Source organism: Enhydra lutris, unplaced genomic scaffold, assembly GCF_002288905.1.
Source record: "Enhydra lutris kenyoni isolate GAN:26980312 unplaced genomic scaffold, ASM228890v2 scaffoldscaffold12, whole genome shotgun sequence".
Classification (NCBI taxonomy): Eukaryota; Metazoa; Chordata; class Mammalia; order Carnivora; family Mustelidae; genus Enhydra; species Enhydra lutris.
The window spans coordinates 53140519-53158794 of NW_019154096.1; the positions used below are offsets into that span (position 1 = coordinate 53140519).

General features: G+C 39.3%; 1 protein-coding gene across 5 annotated transcripts in view; it reads left to right on the forward strand.

Moving 5' to 3' along the window:
• LOC111145107 (SMC5-SMC6 complex localization factor 2) overlaps window positions 1-15258 on the forward strand; it is a 47049-nt gene extending 31791 nt beyond the window's left edge. For 2 of the 5 annotated variants that reach the window (XM_022499751.1, XM_022499752.1), the window contains exons 13-20: window positions 524-700; window positions 2355-2452; window positions 3023-3110; window positions 4323-4454; window positions 4899-4976; window positions 5359-5445; window positions 7995-8063; window positions 10427-13755. In XM_022499751.1, coding sequence (XP_022355459.1) covers window positions 524-700; window positions 2355-2452; window positions 3023-3110; window positions 4323-4454; window positions 4899-4976; window positions 5359-5445; window positions 7995-8063; window positions 10427-10462 — 765 coding nt within the window. In that variant the 3' untranslated portion in view covers window positions 10463-13755. Of the gene's footprint in view, window positions 1-523; window positions 701-2354; window positions 2453-3022; window positions 3111-4322; window positions 4455-4898; window positions 4977-5358; window positions 5446-7994; window positions 8079-10426; window positions 13756-15214 lie in introns of those variants that run through there. The other 3 variants (XR_002640454.1, XR_002640453.1, XM_022499753.1) reach the window with 3 other exon arrangements.
• The last annotated feature ends 3018 nt before the right edge of the window (window positions 15259-18276 follow it).

Here is an 18276-nt window from a genome sequence, read left to right on the forward strand (position 1 = left end):
AAAAAGTTATTACTTACAACTTCGTGATTAAGAATTAGTAACAGTGTTGGGGCGCCTGGGTGGCTCAGTGGGTTAAAGCCTCTGCCTTCGGCTCAGGTCATGATCTCAGGGTCCTGGGATCGAGCCCCGCATCGGGCTCTCTGCTCATCAGGGAGCCTGCTTCCCCCACTCTCTCTGCCTGCTTCTCTGCCTACTTGTAATCTCTGTCTGTCAAATAAATAAAGTCTTTAAAAAAAAAAAAAGAATTAGTAACAGTGTTAAAACTTTTTAGTGGCTGAATCAAGTCAGTGATACTGAACCATTAAAAAAAAATCTCAAAAATGAAAATTGGAGAAGAAAATACTTATCGTGTCACCTGATTTAACTATTAACACAAGTATTTCTTGCCTTCTTTTTTCTAAACATCTGATGTTTTGTTTTCTATAAGTTCTTTTATATTCTTTATCAGAAAGTTTTTATAATTTAAACTCTCCAAATAAAATCTATCTCCTTAAGTTGTTTTGTCTCTGTACTTCTGTCACAGTTTCTAGGCTTGTGTACATCTATACATCCAGAAGGTTACCAGGATCGTGAAATAATGTTGCTGATTTTAATGTTATTTAAAATGAGTTTGGAGAAACAGCTGAAACAGATTCCTCTAGTGGACTTTCAAAGCCTCCTGATAAATCTGATGAAAAACATTAGAGATTGGAACACAAAGGTAACCATACTTAAAGCTTTTATATTGGTGTTAGTGTTGGTTTTTTGTATACCGTCACAATTTGACTTTCATAGTGCATATGGAAGTAATAGTTTCTAAGGTCAGTTAAGATCTCTGGCAGAGGGCACCTGGGTGGCTCAGTTGGTTGAGCTATTTGCCTTGGCTCAGGTCATGATCCTGGAGTCCCAGGATTGAGTCCCGAGTCGGGCTCTCGGCTCCATAGGGAGTCTACATCTCCCTCTGACCTCCTCCCCTCTTAACGTCTGTCTATCTGTCTGTCTCTCTCTCTCTCTCTCTCTCTCTGTCTCGCAAATAAATGGATGGAATCTTTAAAAAAAAATTTTTTTTAATTTTAAAAAAGGATCTCGCAGATGAAAAATAAACTGAGAAGGGACTTACCTTTGTTGGAACTGTATTAAATTTATGATAACTGAATCTTCTCTAAAACTGAAAAAAGAAATGTGTTTATTGGGGATTTACTGGGGACCAAGCGTTAATGTAAGTGCTAGAGATACAGCCCTGGAAAAAGATAAATACATTGCCTTTATGGCAGTTTTATGTAGTTAGAGAATTAAATAATAAGGTAAATGTATATTATAATACCATGCCAAGTTGTAAAAAGTGCTTCAAATTAAAATAAAGTGGGACCTGGGTATAGAGAATAGCAAGGTAGTAAGTAATCTTCTGCTGTTTCAGATAAGGCAGCCAGGGAATGCCCTTCTTAAGTTACCTTTGAGGAAAGACCTACATGAAATGATGAAGCAAAGTCACACACAACAAAAATTTGAGTTGAACCCCTATAGTGATATTAAGGGTAAACGTATAATTGTTAGATTTTTAAGAATTATATTTTTTAACCATTTTGATGGAAAATTTTAAGTGTGCAAAATTAGACAAGTATGATGAACCCATAAGTACTTACCACTCAGGTTTAGCAATTAGCAAGACATAATCAACTTTGTCTCATCGGTTACCCTCATCCCATACTTTCTTCCCTTACTCAGAGATTATTTTGAAGCAATTTTGTTAGACTTTAAATACTGAAATAGTTGAGGATCCCTAAAATGCAAGAAATCCCAGGTCAGGAGCATGTATGATCTTCTGCAGCTCTCATTATACACCTTTAGAAACTGGTATTTGTATTTTGCTCTATTTAGGGGCACCTGTGTGGCTCAGTCAGTTAAGCATCTGACTTTTGATTTCAGCTCAGTTCATGGTCTCAGAGTCCTAGGATGGAGCCTGCAGTCGGGCTCCACACTCAGTGGGGAGTCTGCTTGAGACTTCTCTCTGCATCTGCCTCTCCCTCCACTAGCACGCACTGTCTCTCTCTCACAAATAAATAAATCTTAAATTAGATCTGTTTAGATTTAGATTTGTTTTCTTCTGGGGAGGACTGTTTAGATATAGGCATAGGTATGACGTAGAACAAAACATGAAAGGCAGGTGAAATTCTGATAAATATATCTGTTCAGTGTGTTCCGAAGTTGAAGATAAAACTGAATCTGTGTACCATGTATGTTTTAGCAGGTTCTAGACTTCATGCGGTTTCTAAAAATGAGTGTTCTTTTTGTCATAATGCTCCCATAGGACAAGAAGGGATGTGAATGACTTGGTTCCACTTACCTGTTTGAAAATCTTGCTCATTCTTTTTCAGGTGCCTGAACTCTGTCTGGCCATAAATGAGCTGTCTAATCATCCGCACAATCTTCTGTGGTTGGTACAGCTCGTCCCTAACTGGACATCACGTGGAAGGTATTGAAAATTGAGAATTAAACATTAAGAAAAATTTTATATTTACATTATTGAAATACTTTTGGGTCCTTTATTTCCTTTCATCATTCCTTGATTGTTAAATCAGTCTTTTATTTCTTAGTCAGGTGTGGGAAAAGGCATTGACAGCCTGATTCTAATCCTTAACATAGATCATTTTGTGATATTCTTGATTTTTAATTTTAGCTTATCTTATAACTTAATACAGGTGGCACATATCATGAAAATGAATGAATTGGCTTTTTTCTTTCCTTCTTTTTTTTTTTCCTTTAGTAAACATAAATGTGAGCAATAAAATTTTCCTTCAGTAAATCAGCAGGGCCAAAGATAAAGACTCTTAATGATTTGCCTGAGTTGCAGGCAATTCTGACTTTATGTACAAATATTTTACATGAAAATTTTACTATTTTTTTAAAGTTTATATGTTGTTATATTGTCTTCTCTTGAAACACTAGCTGTGTTTCCAGTTAGAAGAACTTTGGGCTCATTCATTTGCTTCTCAAACACTATTGATTAAAATGCATTCTAAATACTTTTAAATTCTAATTCCAGGCAACTACGACAGTGCCTCAGCCTAGTGATTATTTCAAAGCTTTTGGATGAGAAACATGAAGATATCCCTAATGCCAGTAATCTGCAGGTATAAATAATATTTTTGTTTTCTTTTCATAAATGGAAAAGGTAGTGAGGTGTAAGGAAAATCGATGGTTCTTAAGTCAAGTTCTGGGGTTAGATCTCAGTTCTCAAGCATGATATTATTCATATAATCTTTGGAATGGTACTTAACTAATAAGGTCCATTACATGGACATGATATCAATTCTCAGTAACATAGGTTGGTAGTGGACAATTAAATGAACTAAGGTATAAATACTGGGAAAATCAAAACGTGTTCTATAAGTAGGACTATTTATATAATTATCAAGGTTAGTTTTATCACAAGATTAGAACTTGCAGAACTATTGTACATTAATTGAATCTTTTACCTGTTTTAATATTAAATATTCCTTAAACTATAGAACTTAAACATGGTTGTTCTCTAGTAATTGTTCAGTAGTAAATACATCACGTATAGATGAGTGGGTTTAAATGTGTCCAACAGAAGCTTCACTGAAAGGTCCTGAAAGCTTTTTACAAACCTTAATAACACTAAGGGAGCTATAGGGGCTAAACATAATTGGAATTTTAAAACTCAACATCTAACCGGTCTAGATGTGTTCTTCTGTGAACTGCAATTCAGTACAAGATGCTCTGTTCTCTACTAGATCCGAGGAATAAAAAAATGAAATTAGAGACTCTGTTCTTGGAAACATAATCTAGGTTGAAACAAAATAAACCACTGCAGTATAGTGTAGTAAGAACAACGATAGAGGTATGCGCAGGGTGCTGTGGGACAAAGAAATTGGAAGGCACAACTGGTTTCGTTAGTAGAGCTCAGGTAGACTTGATTTCAGATATATGGGGACTGTCAGTCCTTTCAGTGATACTTACTTTCATCAAAAGAATTCTTTTTAGAATTCAGTGACTTCTACTCACAGGGAGATTCAGCTTTGCTGACTTTCAAATAATTCCACAGAGAAAGCATTCTGTGTGGCCTGTATTGTAATGCCATTCGGTCTCTTCCTCGAGCTTTTATCCTTAATTACAAGTATTGAACCTTTTAATTTAAAATCCCTTTTAAGCAAATGAGGACTTTTAGTAAAGGAGAATTGGGGATCACTGGACTATAAAGAAAGCTAAAGGGACAAAATTAGAGAAGGCAAAATGAACAGAGGACTGTTAAAAAAAAGTAGACTAAGAGCGAGCAACTGTATTGCTTAATATTGTTGAGTTTCTTCTCTGTCTGTTGATAGATATCAGTCCTACATCGCTATCTTGTGCAAATGAAGCCTTCTGATTTGTTGAAGAAAATGGTCTTGAAGAAAAGGGCTGAACAGCCAAATGGCACTATTGATGATAGTCTTCATCTGGAGCTCGAAAAGCAGGTATCCAGGGCTAGGTATCTCAAAAGAGGACATTTGAGTATAACTGAGGCCAGATACCAAACAACAGGCTGGTAGCCTAGGCATTCCTGGATTTAGAGACTTAGATACATTCTAGCAAACAAAATTATAAAGTGAATGATATTTTTTACTTACTGCTGTTATGAAATTCATAAGTAACCTTGAGAGTTGAGAACTGAGGTAAAAGGATGGTTGTTGGTAATTGAATACTGGGAGTGTTTTTGGTACTCCTTTGCTAGGGCAGTTGTGAGATAGTGAAAGGAATGCACTTGAGATAGAAGTCAGGTTGGCTTTTCCCTACCTACCAGGCTCGGTTAACTTAGCAAATTCTTTAATCCTTCCTGGGCAACTCTCCTAATGTGTAAACTGGGATGATATCTATGCTAGCTCATTCACGGGTGTTTGCTTCACTTATTTCTCTAACAGGCGTATTACCTGACCTACGTTCTTCTTCATTTAGTTGGTGAAGTTAGTTGTTCTCATTCTTTTTCTTCTGGACAACGGGTAGGTAGTTTTTAGTGTTCTTTGTTTCTAATTAAATGTCACCATTGATGGAATGAATGAATATTCTTTATATAGAAGAAAACTTTGTAAAAGTTGACTTTGGGTTTGCTATAGAAATCCCAGTGTACACTGGAAAGAGGGATATAAAATAGAAACTTTGCAACATATCACTGGCAAGAATTATTTGCACATGTTAGTTGTGTTTATTGGAGTGTAACTTAATCATCATAACTTGACAACAGTGTAATACATTAATAAGATACCAAAGGTCACCAAACCAGCTGTTAGTATTTTAAATAATTGTTAGTTCTAACGGCACCATCTCTTTGTTAATTTGTAATGCTTCAGAGTTGTTTTCATCCCTCATGTTTGTTTTGCACAGAAACACTTCGTGCACCTCTGTGGAGCTTTGGAAAAGCATGTTAAGTGTGATATTAGAGAAGATGCAAGACTGTTTTACAGAACTAAAGTAAGTGTGTGTTTTTCATAAGAAATGTTAGGGGTTTTTGTTGTCGTTGTTGTCTAGCTTTGATTACATTAATATTTGAGGAGGAGAAGCACCCCTTTTAAAAAGGGGTGGGGGTTGAGTAGCTCAGTCAGTTAAGTATCTGCCTTTGGCTCAGGTCATGATCCTGGAGTCCCAGGATTAAGCCCCACATTGGGGGCGCCCCCCCTCCCTGCCCCCAGCGGGGAATTTGCTTCTCCCTCTGCCCTTCACCCTGCTCATGCTCTCTCACCCCTCTCATGCTCTCTGGCTCTTGCTTTCTCAAATAAATAAAATCTTTTTTAAAAAGAGCATATAAGATGAGAAATATGGTTTTCTCTATTAATAACAGAAGTTAGTTTCTACTAAATACTTCTAGCTAAATTAAAAGTGAAAGGAAAGGTGCCTGGCTGGTTCCGTCAGTAGAGCATGTAACTCTACGTCTTGGGGTTGTGAGTTGGAGCCCCACATTGGGTGAAGAAATAACTTTTTTTAAAAAAGTGAAGGGGAAAAAAAATCTCAAGACAAATGTATTTTTCATTTTACTATAGTCTATTCTAAAACTCCTGACACCTGAAGAGAAAGTTCTTCCAGTACTTATTGGAGATGTCTCCATCTCCAATGGAGATGAAACTTACTGAGATGAAGCTTATTGAGATGCCTGCATGGTTCAGTCAGTTAAGCTTCTGCCTTCAGTTCAGATCATGATCCCAGAGTCCTGGGATCAAGTCCTACATTAGGCTCATTGCTCAGCAGGGAGTCTGCTTTTCCCTCTGCCTGCTGCTCCCCCTGCTTGTGCGTGCTCACTCGCTCGCTCTCTGACAAATAAATAAGATCTTCCAAAAAAAAGAAACTAGTAAGTTTCTTTTGTCATTATACAAATTAAGACTTTTATGCCAAAATTAGTTTCAGGGATTAAAAACAATTTGGTGACAATTGAAAACTTGTTTTGTTCATGGAGAAGAAATAGGTTAGCTGTTGTTCTTTGAACGTCCCATTAGAGAATGTGTTAAAGAAGGATTCTTCAGGTTTCTAAGTCCTACTTACCCAGTCTGAGCTCTAAGATGGAAATGATTCAGCAGTAAGCTTGTTATAAGCTTTTTTCTTAAACGTTTAGTACATTCAAAGACAGTAGAAAAGCTGACTATGAGTATAGAGTTAGGAAAGCAACTTGAGTATTAAAACAGTGATTTTAACAGTTTTACCTAAGACACTGAACACTTTTTAAAAAAAACTTTTAAGGATTTTTTATTCCAAATCATCTTTTAGCATTTGTAATGTAAAGCTGATTCTTTTTTGCCATTGTGTTTGGATAAGTCAGTAAATACGAAGTTTCAGCTTTGTAACTTTATATCTTTAATTAGCTATAAAAGGTTAGTCATTTCAGCAATGCCCATTTGGATTCAGTATGTGTATTTATTTTAGTAGATTTCAGTTAAATACAGAGATGAGCAACTAATGAAGTTGTATCAGATTGCAGATTTCCAGAAATATGTAGGGGATAGCTCTTTGACTTAAGAGGGGAAACCATAGTTTCAAAGCACATTCTTTTGAACATTAACTAGAGTTACTGGCCCGTAGAACTTGGTGGTAGAGCTACTGCTGACAGATGTGCTAAAAAGGGACCACCCAAGGTCTTTGTTTCTTAAAGCCAAGAGCCTGCATAGATTGGTGCCAGGGCTTCTCTTACTTAGAGTGGAGAGAGACACAAGAGGTCTATGGAAATTGCATTGGGGGATGGTCTGCTGAGGAGTTGCCTCTTCACAACCTGTAATAGAAAAGGTGATTATTTTGGAGAAACTGAATCTGCTGAACTCTAAATGGAGAAGAAAGTAGACCTTTTAATTTACTTTATAAACTTAAAGCAGCTATAAAGTTCCTGACTTGTTTAGAACATTTTTCTTAAGCAGTTCTGTTTAAGAGCTAATTGAGAATCTCTAGAGTGGTAGGAAAGTTTAAGTTTCATGCAGAGACTCACTAAACCTTCAAACATAGGAATATACCTTGTATTTGAAGGGGTTTTGTAGTACTTTGCAGAAACGTGGAGAGGCAGAACAGTGAATCTTGGATCTTCTGATAATGTGGAAAGGAACAAATGACAGCCATTTTTGTGGCCTTGAGTCTTTCAAATAGAAGTTGGAAAGATAAGGACAACCAAAGCCTTGGGCCCTATAACAAACCCACACCTGAGCTTATCTATGTGGGTGTTCAAAAGCCAGCAAGTTGAAAATATAAGTGTCTTGCAGGCAGGAAAGGAGCACATTTTTTCTGGATGATCTTTAGTAACTAATGGGAAAACAGAGTCCTAAGCATTCAGTAATTTAGGTTATGGTGATCGAGGAGTCTTATATGAATCTCTGTGATTTGAAAGCCCCTCCAGAAAAAGAGCAGTTTTTTTCCTTTCTTGACAGAAATTAAATTGAATTATTGGTTGTGGGCCTGTCACAACTATCAGATCTTTTATCAAGCATTAAGTGGATTTTAGTTAAGGATGTTTTGATCTGATTACTTTCTCCCCTTTTGATGTTTTTAAGGTAAAAGACCTGGTTGCCAGGATACATGGAAAATGGCAGGAAATAATCCAGAATTGTCGGCCTACTCAGGTGTCATTTTATTAAAGTTTTTTATTTATTCTTAGTAGTTTTGCTAAATGGTAACTTTTTATGTTGTTTGAAAAAAATATATTACACAGCACTTTCTTCTAGGTATCTTAAGATAAACTGAAAACTCCAGTATAATAATGTGTGTATGTTTTTAGTTTTTATTGGCTTTTCTGTTTTTTAACTTATTTCCAAAGATGGTTGAGCCCATTTTAAAATGTCACATTGCCTCAAAGGGGGTTGATACTTCATGGGGAGCATTTTTCTTAATAGCTTTATTGAGATAAAATTCATGTATCATATTTCACTCATTTAAAGTGGTTTTCAGTATATGTACAGAGCTGTGTACATCACCACCAAATGTTTTAACATACTTTAAAACATTTTTGTCACTCCAGAAAGAAATCCCAGAAGCCATTAGCAGCTACTGTCTATTTCCCAACCACCTGTATTTCTATCCCCAGCTCCCCCCAAGCCTTTAGGTGACCGCTGTTCTTTCTGTCTATATAGATTTTCCTATTCACACTTCCTCTAAGTGAAACAATATACTATTTGGTCTTTTATGACTGGCTTCTTTCACATAATGTTAGGTGAATCCATGTTGTAGCATGTATGTCATTTCTGTTGTCAAGTAATATTCCATTTTATGAATTATCCACTTATTAGATGGACATTTGAGTATGCTTCCACTTCCTGGCTGTTCTAAATAATGCTTCCATGAACAATACCACATGGGTTTTAGTGTGAACATGTTTTCAAATGAAAATATTTTGGGTGTATACCTGGGAGTGGAATTGCTGGGTTGTGTGGTAATTCTATGTTAAATGTTTTGAGGAATTGCCAAACTGTTTTCCAAAGTGGCTGCACTGTTTTATATTCCCACCAGAATATATAAGGTTTCTAAATTCTCCACATTCTTGCTAACACTTGTTATTATCTGTGGTTTTGATTATAGCTATAGTAGGGGGTTGGTAGTAGAACCTCATTGTGGTTTTAATTTATATTTCCCAGTGATGAATGATGTTGAGCATCTTTTCATATGCCTGCTGTCTGTTCATGTAGCTTCTTTGGAGAAATGTCGGTTGAAATCCTTTGCTCATTTTTTAATTGGGCTTTTTTTCTTTTTATTATTGAATTGTAGAAAATTTCCATTTGTTCCAAATACAAGTCCCTTGTTAAGTATATAATTTGCTAATATAGTCTCTAATTCTGTGTATTGTCTTTTCATTGCCTTGATAGTATCGTTTGTAGAACAAAAGTTTTTAACTGTGATGAAGTCCAGTTTTATTTATTATTTTTCCTTTTGTTAGGCTTTTGGTATCCTATCTAAGGGGACTTTGCTTAAGAGGGGCATTGTGTAAGCAACTGGTATTACATTTGCTATATACTATAAATTTGCCTTTTACAAACTAACGGATATGTTATTGTCTAAAATTATGCTTCTCAAATTTTAATGTGAGTATAGGCATCAATTTGTTGAAATGCCAATTTTGATTCGTTGGGTCTGAAGTGGGACCTGAGAGATGCTGCATTTCTAACAGGTTCTCAGATTTATGGCAGTGTTGCTGGTCCAAGAACCATAATTTTAGTAGACAGGACCTAGAAGTTGCTTATAGTTTATGTCAAAGCAACAGGAGCACTGAAGATTAATTAGAAAAAGTAATCTCAACTCTTCTGTATTTTGAATCTCTTGGTGCTTCTGGCCTTAATAAGATATGCCTGCTCTTTGAAAACAGCCTTTGAGAAGTCTTAAACTAATATTTTGTTGTAAACTTCAGTCTCTGATCCCAAAAGATCTTGTTTTAGCCTGGCCATCTTTTGCAGATGTGGTATTAAAATAAATGAATTTAGGGCGCCTGGGTGGCTCAGTGGGTTAAAGCCTCTGCCTTCGGCTCGGGTCATGGTCCCAGGGTCCTGGGATTGAGCCCCGCATCGGGCTCTCTGCTCAGCGGGGAGCCTGCTTCCTCCTCTCTCTCTGCCTACCTGTGATCTCTGTCTGTCAGATAAATAAATAAAATCTAAAAAAAAAATAAAATAAAATAAAATAAATGAATTTAATACCAAAACTTTTCTGTTAGTCACCTTAACATTTTATTTAATCTTCTTAAATATGATCCTCCACATGTGTGTGTTGGTGAGGAAAACATCTTGCATTTATTCTGTACTTTTTTTTAATTAATTGTTAATTGTTGGACCACAAAATGTGAAAACTGATTCCAATTACCATAAATGTTCAGAGAAATATATAATATAAAGATTTTATTACTTCTTTTAGCAAAATCCTGTTTGATGATTAGTAGTTTTATAAGGATTAATGCATAATCTGATTTCCTTTATCCTGTTTTTTTCCCCCTTCCCTTTTCTAGGGGCAGCTTCATGACTTCTGGGTACCAGATTCTTAACAGGAGTTGAAGCAGCAAAATATGAACCAAGAGAAATTCAATAAGATCTTTTCCTAGAGGAGAAGAAAGAATGCTACAAACTCCAGTGGAATGCTAAGAAAATGTGCTGCAAATGTGCCACTTGAATATCTAGTATGAAGCTGGTAATGAAGAAATTGCCATTTCTGAAGCAGATATGAAACATGATCTGCTTAATTTTAAAGCAACTGACATTTTAAAAAGAGCAGCATCCTATAACAAGAGGGGAGTGGTAAAAGCAACTAATAGTTGCATGTCTGACTTACCCCTGTTAACTTCTTTTGCTAAATTGTAAGCCAGTTATCTTTTTTTTTTTTTTTTTTTTGTTGTTGTATTTATGGCACTTGGATAATCACAGGAAGTATGTAGGAAAGGGTTTGGACCAACTTGAGTAGTTGGACATGGAAATCAAGACCAAGTTCCAGTTGGGTTTCATTTTGCCCTTGGTTATTTTAAGACTCAAAAAGAAAACTTAGAACTGAGATTAATAACAAAAAGAATAAATCTCTTCTGTAATTGCTATAAACCACAGGGAGGTTTCAATACATACATTTTCCTTCACTATTCAAGATTATAAATCTGTAAGGTTTTTAAAATACATTTAAACAGTTAAGAATCAGAAAATTGGTAAATTGCCAGATCCCCCTTAAGGGGAAGAAGTTAAGCTATAAAATAGTGTCTCTGTTTTCATGCCAAAACATTTGTACGCAGTTTGTTTTGGATTCCTTTTAAATGTATATATAATTTTTTAAATACTGGTTAAATCTTAGAATCTTGGCTAAATCTTAGAATCCTGGCCCTTGGTTAGCCATATTACAGATATAGAAGCTTAAAGATCTGGACAAGTTTCCAAAACCCTTACTTTCATGAGTATATAAGCTTGGCAGAGACCTGGATGATGTTTATTCTTTGGGACATTGCACACGCGTGTGTGTGCATGTGTGTGTATGTGTGTGTGCACGCACGTGTGTGTGCTTGTATTTTAAATTTGTTGCACTTGAAAACCACAGCTGCTCTAAATATTCTTAAACACTGGAAAGCCATCCTTGGGTTTAAATGGTGAAGGGTTGGTAGAAGTGCACATGCTGGTCTTAGCCCAAGGGCCCTTTGAAGCCTTTGGTAGTAATAGACTCTTACTAGCTAACTGAAAAATTCTTTTGTTGACTGAGTGTCCCTTTTGGGGTGGGGGTTTGTTTCTTGAATGAGAATGTTAACAACTTTTTTCCTTCAATATTGATTTGCATGACACTGCTTTCCTGAGCATTCTGAGGTCTCCAGTTGTGGGGGAAGAGATGATGGAGAGGAAGGGAATTGGACTTGAGGTTTATGGTTTGAGAGGGGAGAAAATAATTTTTTTAAAAATAGCTTTCTACCTCTTAATTGAGGCTTAGGAGTAAAAAGCATTTTATCTTAAATTTATCATTTACAATAGTATAAGTAACTTTTGAGCCCATGTCAAGCATTGAGCAGTTAGAGATTTTATAGGGAAGACGTAAATCAACTCCCGAGAACCTCGACTGAATGAGGCTCCAGGAGTCAGACCAACAAAAGTTTTATTCTGTGTTGAGTTTACTGGTAAGAATATTATTATCTTGATACTACCTCTCAAGGGTATTATTAGAAAATGCCACTTATGGTTAATGAGATAGATACAAAGAGTTCTATTTGACAGAAGCTTGAAACTCTGGCATCTATCTGCCCAACAATGGGGGCTTTCACTCTTTGTAATTTAATACTTTGTAGATACATTATTTGTGTGTAATTTTATAAGTGTTCATATTTTTCTCATTTTTGCATTGTGTAAAGTGTACAAAATCTCAAAGTATAAAATACTGCTTATATTGCTTGTAATTACAGTGTGTAAATATTTTCTAATCGTGTACATTGATGGGGGGACAAGTGGGTTATTCAGGTTTTTTTTTTAAGTGACCCTTTTGTATTGCAGTTTCAAGAGATAACTGCTCATCAAATTTAAAACCACTTTGATACATTTTTATTTAGCAGTTCCAGTAAGAAAAGTCTCTATTTTTAATTGTCTTTCTTCATTAGAGAAAAATACTTCACCTGTCCCTTTAAAAATGGCCAGACATCAGTTTGAGCCCTTGTATTTATGACTCTGGTAGATGTCTCCATCTCCAGGTCATAACTCCAGTCAGTATTTGCATTGGGTTCTCATACAAATCCTGGATGATTCTCTTTTAGCACAAACTTGCCCATGACTTTTCTCCCAAATCAAGTATTATCCTTCTCCCTCTTGAGTCCCCGTGTTCTGTCTCCCTCCTGCTATTGTTGCCCAGTGAATGGGATGGTAGTGGCGGGGAGAAAATGTTCATTGCACAGAAAATGTCAGGCCACTTTTGGGACTTGGCAAACAAAGCTTGCACTGAGTGGTGGTGTGTTTGGCAATATTACTGTGCCAAAAATAACCTTGTCTAATTTTCTGGATATGTATGTCAAACTTATTACCCTTATTGCAAGCTGAAAATTAAGGTACTTGTGTTTATGCTTTTGTGTGTAACTGTTTGCCTTTTCTGAACTGCTTTTCTTGTTATCGGAAAATACAATTCCCTTAGTTATATCATGTTAAATGAAGAGGCTCTCCATGCACAAAATGCATCGATGTAGCAGTAAAGTAACAGCATTTGTACATTTCCTGTCTATCTTCTGACGGCAGCGGTGCCTTTGTCACCTTTTGGAAGGTTGGCATTTCGGTTTTGTTTTGAAGTACAAATAATAGCTTGCTTTTGACTTCACAAAAATCTCCCCAGATGTAAGAGAGAGAAAAAAGGCGTGTTGTCATCCAGGCTCAGTCAGGAGCGTTTGCATTTTTATTTCTGTCCAAGCAAGTATAGTTGGTGGGGACTGGCCAGTAATAATGCGTGGAGTCTTTTTAAACCAAGGGTAATTTTTAAATTTAAAAATAAAAAATTTAAGAGGTGACCCAATAACAAGTAACTGAGTTAGAAAATTAGGGAAGAGACTGTCCTGGTTTGTCTCTAAGGAGGCAAGATTAGGGTACTGGTGGCTGGGCATGTGGAGCGTGCTCTGTGATGGTTATTTCTTGCTCATTTACAGTGCTGGGGCACCTGGTCATCTGTGCATCTGCTTTCCCTGGGCAGTCCCGTCAGCCAGTTACTCCACCAGCTCTTAGGCAGTTTACAAGTAAATGCAGATTTCTTTTCTCTTTTTTTTTTTTTTTTTAAGATTTTTTACTACATCTTGTTTAAAGTCCCATGAATGTATGTGTGTGTTATTAAAAATGCTTTTTCTCAGTTTGACCATGTGTTCGGTAATATTTGTTTGGGAGTGGGGGACAGTTAAATATCTGGAATGTCCTGTTTCTTCCCTGCCCTGCCCCCTAGTTTTTAAACTGATTCTTTTTTCTTCTTGCTTTGGATTCTTCAGTCTGTTTTTTTGGTTTGATGTCACTTGTTTCTGGAATACATAAAGCTATAGTTGTACACAGTTCACTTTTACATAAACTACTTAAATAATGTGCTGCATAATTTGTGTCCAGCAGTTCAGTAATCTCATTCTTACATTACCTCATTCACTCGGATGATTCAACAACTATTGCGTACCTGCTGCATGCTAGGCACTCTTGAGGATTGGATTCAGTGATGAACAACACAAACAGATCTCTCATGAATCGCACCTTCTGTCATCCGGGTGCAAATACTGTTATTGGCCAAAGAGGACTAGAAAGAAATCCCTTTGGCCTGGCTCCCTTGTTCTAGAGCCTAGGTCAAGGAAAGGGGAAGCCATATGATGCAGAAGCAGGGCTCAGCACCACCTCTCACCCGCCAGGCAGATAAAGCTGTGCGTATGCCAGCTAAGGGGAGACACAAGTTGACAACTCACAGGAGAAACTATTATGAGCTCATAGAAGGGCTAGGCATGGTTGCCAGAGGCCTCAGGTTCCAGAACATGCCAGTATTTCCCCCTTCTACAGACTGCTTTGGAGAAGACCACTTGTGAGCATTTTTCTGACTGGGGTAGAGGGGCGGGGGAGTAACAGCCAGACAAAAGCAAAGATACTGCCTTAAGTACTGGGATGTTGGCAGTGTAGCCTTGTGCAAGTTCAGGGCCTTGACTTTGACCTTAGTCCTGACCTCACATCCCAGATTGACCAACCGTTTGATCTTTGGCAAGTTACTTAACCTGTCTGAACCTTAGTTTCTTCATCTATTGAAAGGAATAATGTATCTATCTCAGAGCTTATAAGGATTAAGGGAATAATGCATGAAAAGTACGTAGCAAGGTGCCTGGCATATATGCTAGGTATTATTTAGCTCTAATTTGAAGCTCTTCTCAGATGACAGTTAAAATTGAACTTAAGGAGGGTCACCTAGCTGGCTTGGTCAGCAGAACATGCTACTCGAGTTGTGAGTTTGAGCCCCATGTTGGATGTAGAGATTACTTAAAAAAATAAGTTGAATGAAGGCACTTGGTTCATTGACATCTAAGCAAACCATACCTTAAAATTGTAGTGTGGGTATGCGCTCTTCCTTCTGACAGCTCCAGAGCCTTCTCTGTCCAGCTCTGTTCTGCTGGTAAAAATAAATAAAAAATTTTAAAAATATATATATATGTGTATATATACACATGTATATATAAATGTATGGCTTTTTTAGGACTCAGCATGCCAAATCTGAGAAGGGGTGGTAGGTGGTGATTTTCCATCAGTTGTCGCCATATCCTGACACTCCCTTTTCCTTGCTAACCATTCCCCAGGCTGGAGTGCAAGAGAGGGCAAACCAGAAGGCCCAGCTTTGGGTCTGACTCCAAGACGACTGGCTGGGAGGAAAACTTAACAGGCAAAACAGGCTTCTGAGGCACAGTGGGACAGTGAGACTACAGCATTGGTGCCCTGGTGACAGTCCCTACTGAAGAAGGACCTCAGCTGTGTATTTGGCCCAAATAAAGATCACGCCACCTAAAGGGAGAGTGCTGGACAAACCAGAGGTGGAGATGGCAAAGCAGGAACTGAAATGCAACCACAGTGGACAGGAAGCAGGACAACCTGACTAGGCCAGAGTTCCTCAGGGAACCTCTGCTCAAGTTTCAGGAGTTCATACCGACCCCCTTCACCTAGGATCCCTGCTATACAGTGAGTAGCTGCTCTGTGCGAAGCCTGGAGCCAAACGCTGGTGTGTAGGTGGCAGAGAACAACAGGCATTTTCTGAAAGCGGAGTTGGGGAGAATAGCCTAGCAAAAACAAAACCACATTGTACGATCTGTGCTTGTGAAGTCATGCACCAGAAGCTTTTCAGATGGGATCCTCTCCTAGCCGCCCTGGGAAGCAGCCAGGGTAGTGACTTGAAGGCTGAGGAAAAACCTGCTCACAGAATGCCCTGCCTGTGTCCCAGGACACAAAGTCAGTGGCTAGGTTAGGATTCATTTCTTCCTTTGATTTTGAGTCTCTTCCACTGTCAGTATTCCCCTCATTCATATTTTATCAGCTTGATTTGCAGAGAAGAGCATTGTCGGGCTTTCTACAGAAAGTTCGTTTAATTGCCATCCCATCCGATCATTAGGTTCAGAGCCTCAAGTGGAGAACGGCAGAGAGAAATGGATTGTGATGTAAATCTCTATTATCAGGATCCTTCCGTAACTGCTCAGCTACAGCTCTGCAAGCGCCCTGTTGGGATTCCACATTGTCACTTACACATTTTGTTCATTTGAAACGTGTGAGGTTCTGAGTCTGCCTTCTGGGCACCTTTGAGGAGAAAGGCTTGCCTCACAGGGTGTAGGCGCGAGTGGGATGCTAAACCCGCCACCTGATCACTGCAGCTGCACAAGGACCTGAAGTGGGCACCATGAGTTCTATGAGAACAGGAGGAGCTCTGTCGTGTAGCCCACTGGGCCCCTGTGGTCCAATCTCCTGCCTGGTACTGCAGGGCTAGCCATCTTCCCGCCCTCCCTCCGCTGTCTCCCACTCCTGCCCCCAACCCACTTTCCCACAGGACTGCAGACTTATTTTTCTTAGCCATGTCTTTCCTGGACTTCCTTTCTCTATTAGGATTTTCTTCTGTGGTCTCTCCCAAACTATTTGCTGACTTTTCCCTTCTGTTTCCCACTAGCAACCTTCCCATCCCATCACATTAAATTCCCCTTTCTCTTTCATACCCCTTTCTGCCTTCTCCTCCAGTACACATCTGTGCACAAACTTGCACACTTATGCCTTTGATAATTCCCCTTCAGGTGTACCCCATTTCCCTCTTCTCAGGCTTTTCCAGAACTGATTATCCTCTCTATAAACAAGAAAGAATTTCAAGGCCAGCCACTTAACCTCTTAGAGCCTGTTTTCTCATCTATAAAATGGAGCTATGAATCCCTCAGGATAGAAAGGGGGTACAGTTTTTAAAATGAAGCTGGCTAGTCTAAGAGTGTGTGTACACTTTAACATAAGCATTTCTCCCAGCTACCGCCCCCTTCACATACACACATCCTATTTACAGAGTGCTGGGGGAGGCGGAAGTGTAGCGTGGGCCCTGCTGTCTAGCGATCTGCAGTCATACACGGCAGCCCAAACTACGAGACTATGATGAAGTGCCAAACTGAGCTGTGGGGAATTCAGGAAAGAGCGATGGCATGTCTTTCCCAGAGTCCTTTCCCAGAGTCCTTTTAGTTCAATAATGACAGAGCCATTTGAATCTTGTTCACCCTCCTTCAGGCCAGTGTGTATCTGCCTGTTCTCCTAACCCCTGCCTCGCCAGAGCTCTGACTCCTAGGCACATGCAAGAGTCAGTTATCTGTGTCCCTGTCGCCTTCCTCATTTTAGTCCTGGTCTTGGGCCTATTACAATACTGGAATGGATGAGGGAAGGGGGAGGATCAGGCCAGGTCATGGCTACAGCCCTGGTTTGATTCAAACCCTAGAGGGTTTGACAACCCGTGAGGCAAAGGTATAGTCTGAGTTGCTGGGAACCTGCAGCACAAAGTTTGCATGGGAGGACCATCCCGGATCTCCCCTGGTTGGGGAGTCGATTCTGAGGGGGGCTTCCTAGTTTTCTTATAGGTGAGGTGATTGAGCCACAGAGGGACAGGATATCTGATTGCCTATGAGGAGAGTTCACTGGAAGACCTGGAGTAAGAATGATGTTGAACATGAGCTGGAAGGAAAGGCAGTTACTGAGTGACCCAGTCCCTGAGGAGGTAAACCCCAGTTATTGTAAGGTTTGGTTGAGTGGACAAGCGCAAACCACTGTGGCTTACTTATTGGGAAAAACAGCATTGTCTCTGTGAACTTCTGGCCAAGCTGTTACTTCATCCCTCCAAGCCCGACTTACTCAGACTTAAAGCTGAAGGACCAAGCAGCTGGAGGCTCTTGAGCTGGGAATCCAGACCCCGTTCTGTGTTCAGAGTTGCCCCAATGCTTGGCCGCACGTACTGTGGCCCACTGCACCCTAGGCAGAGAGCAGAAGAGGGTGGCAGGAGCGCAAGAAGTGAGGTCCAGATTAGAGGACAGGTCAGAGGGCCTTCGGAAAGTTAAGCCCCCAGAGGAGAGGTTTGTAAGTCCCCAGCACTAGGTAAGTCAGAGGGGTCCTAGGGAGAGAGGAGAGGGAAGGTGGGCTTTAAGCCCATCGAGAGCTCATGGGATGATAAAGCCACCACTAGGGGGCCACGGCCCTAGGGGGCGGAGGACGCCAGATGCCCGGAGGCCGTGGGAGTCTCGGCCTCAAACCTTCTCTATTGTGTAAGGTGGGGGGCGCTAAAGAAGAGAGCGGCGCCCTTCCCTGCACCCCACCCAGTCGGCCCCGCCTCCCTGACCCCGCCTTCTAGCCCCCGCCCCAC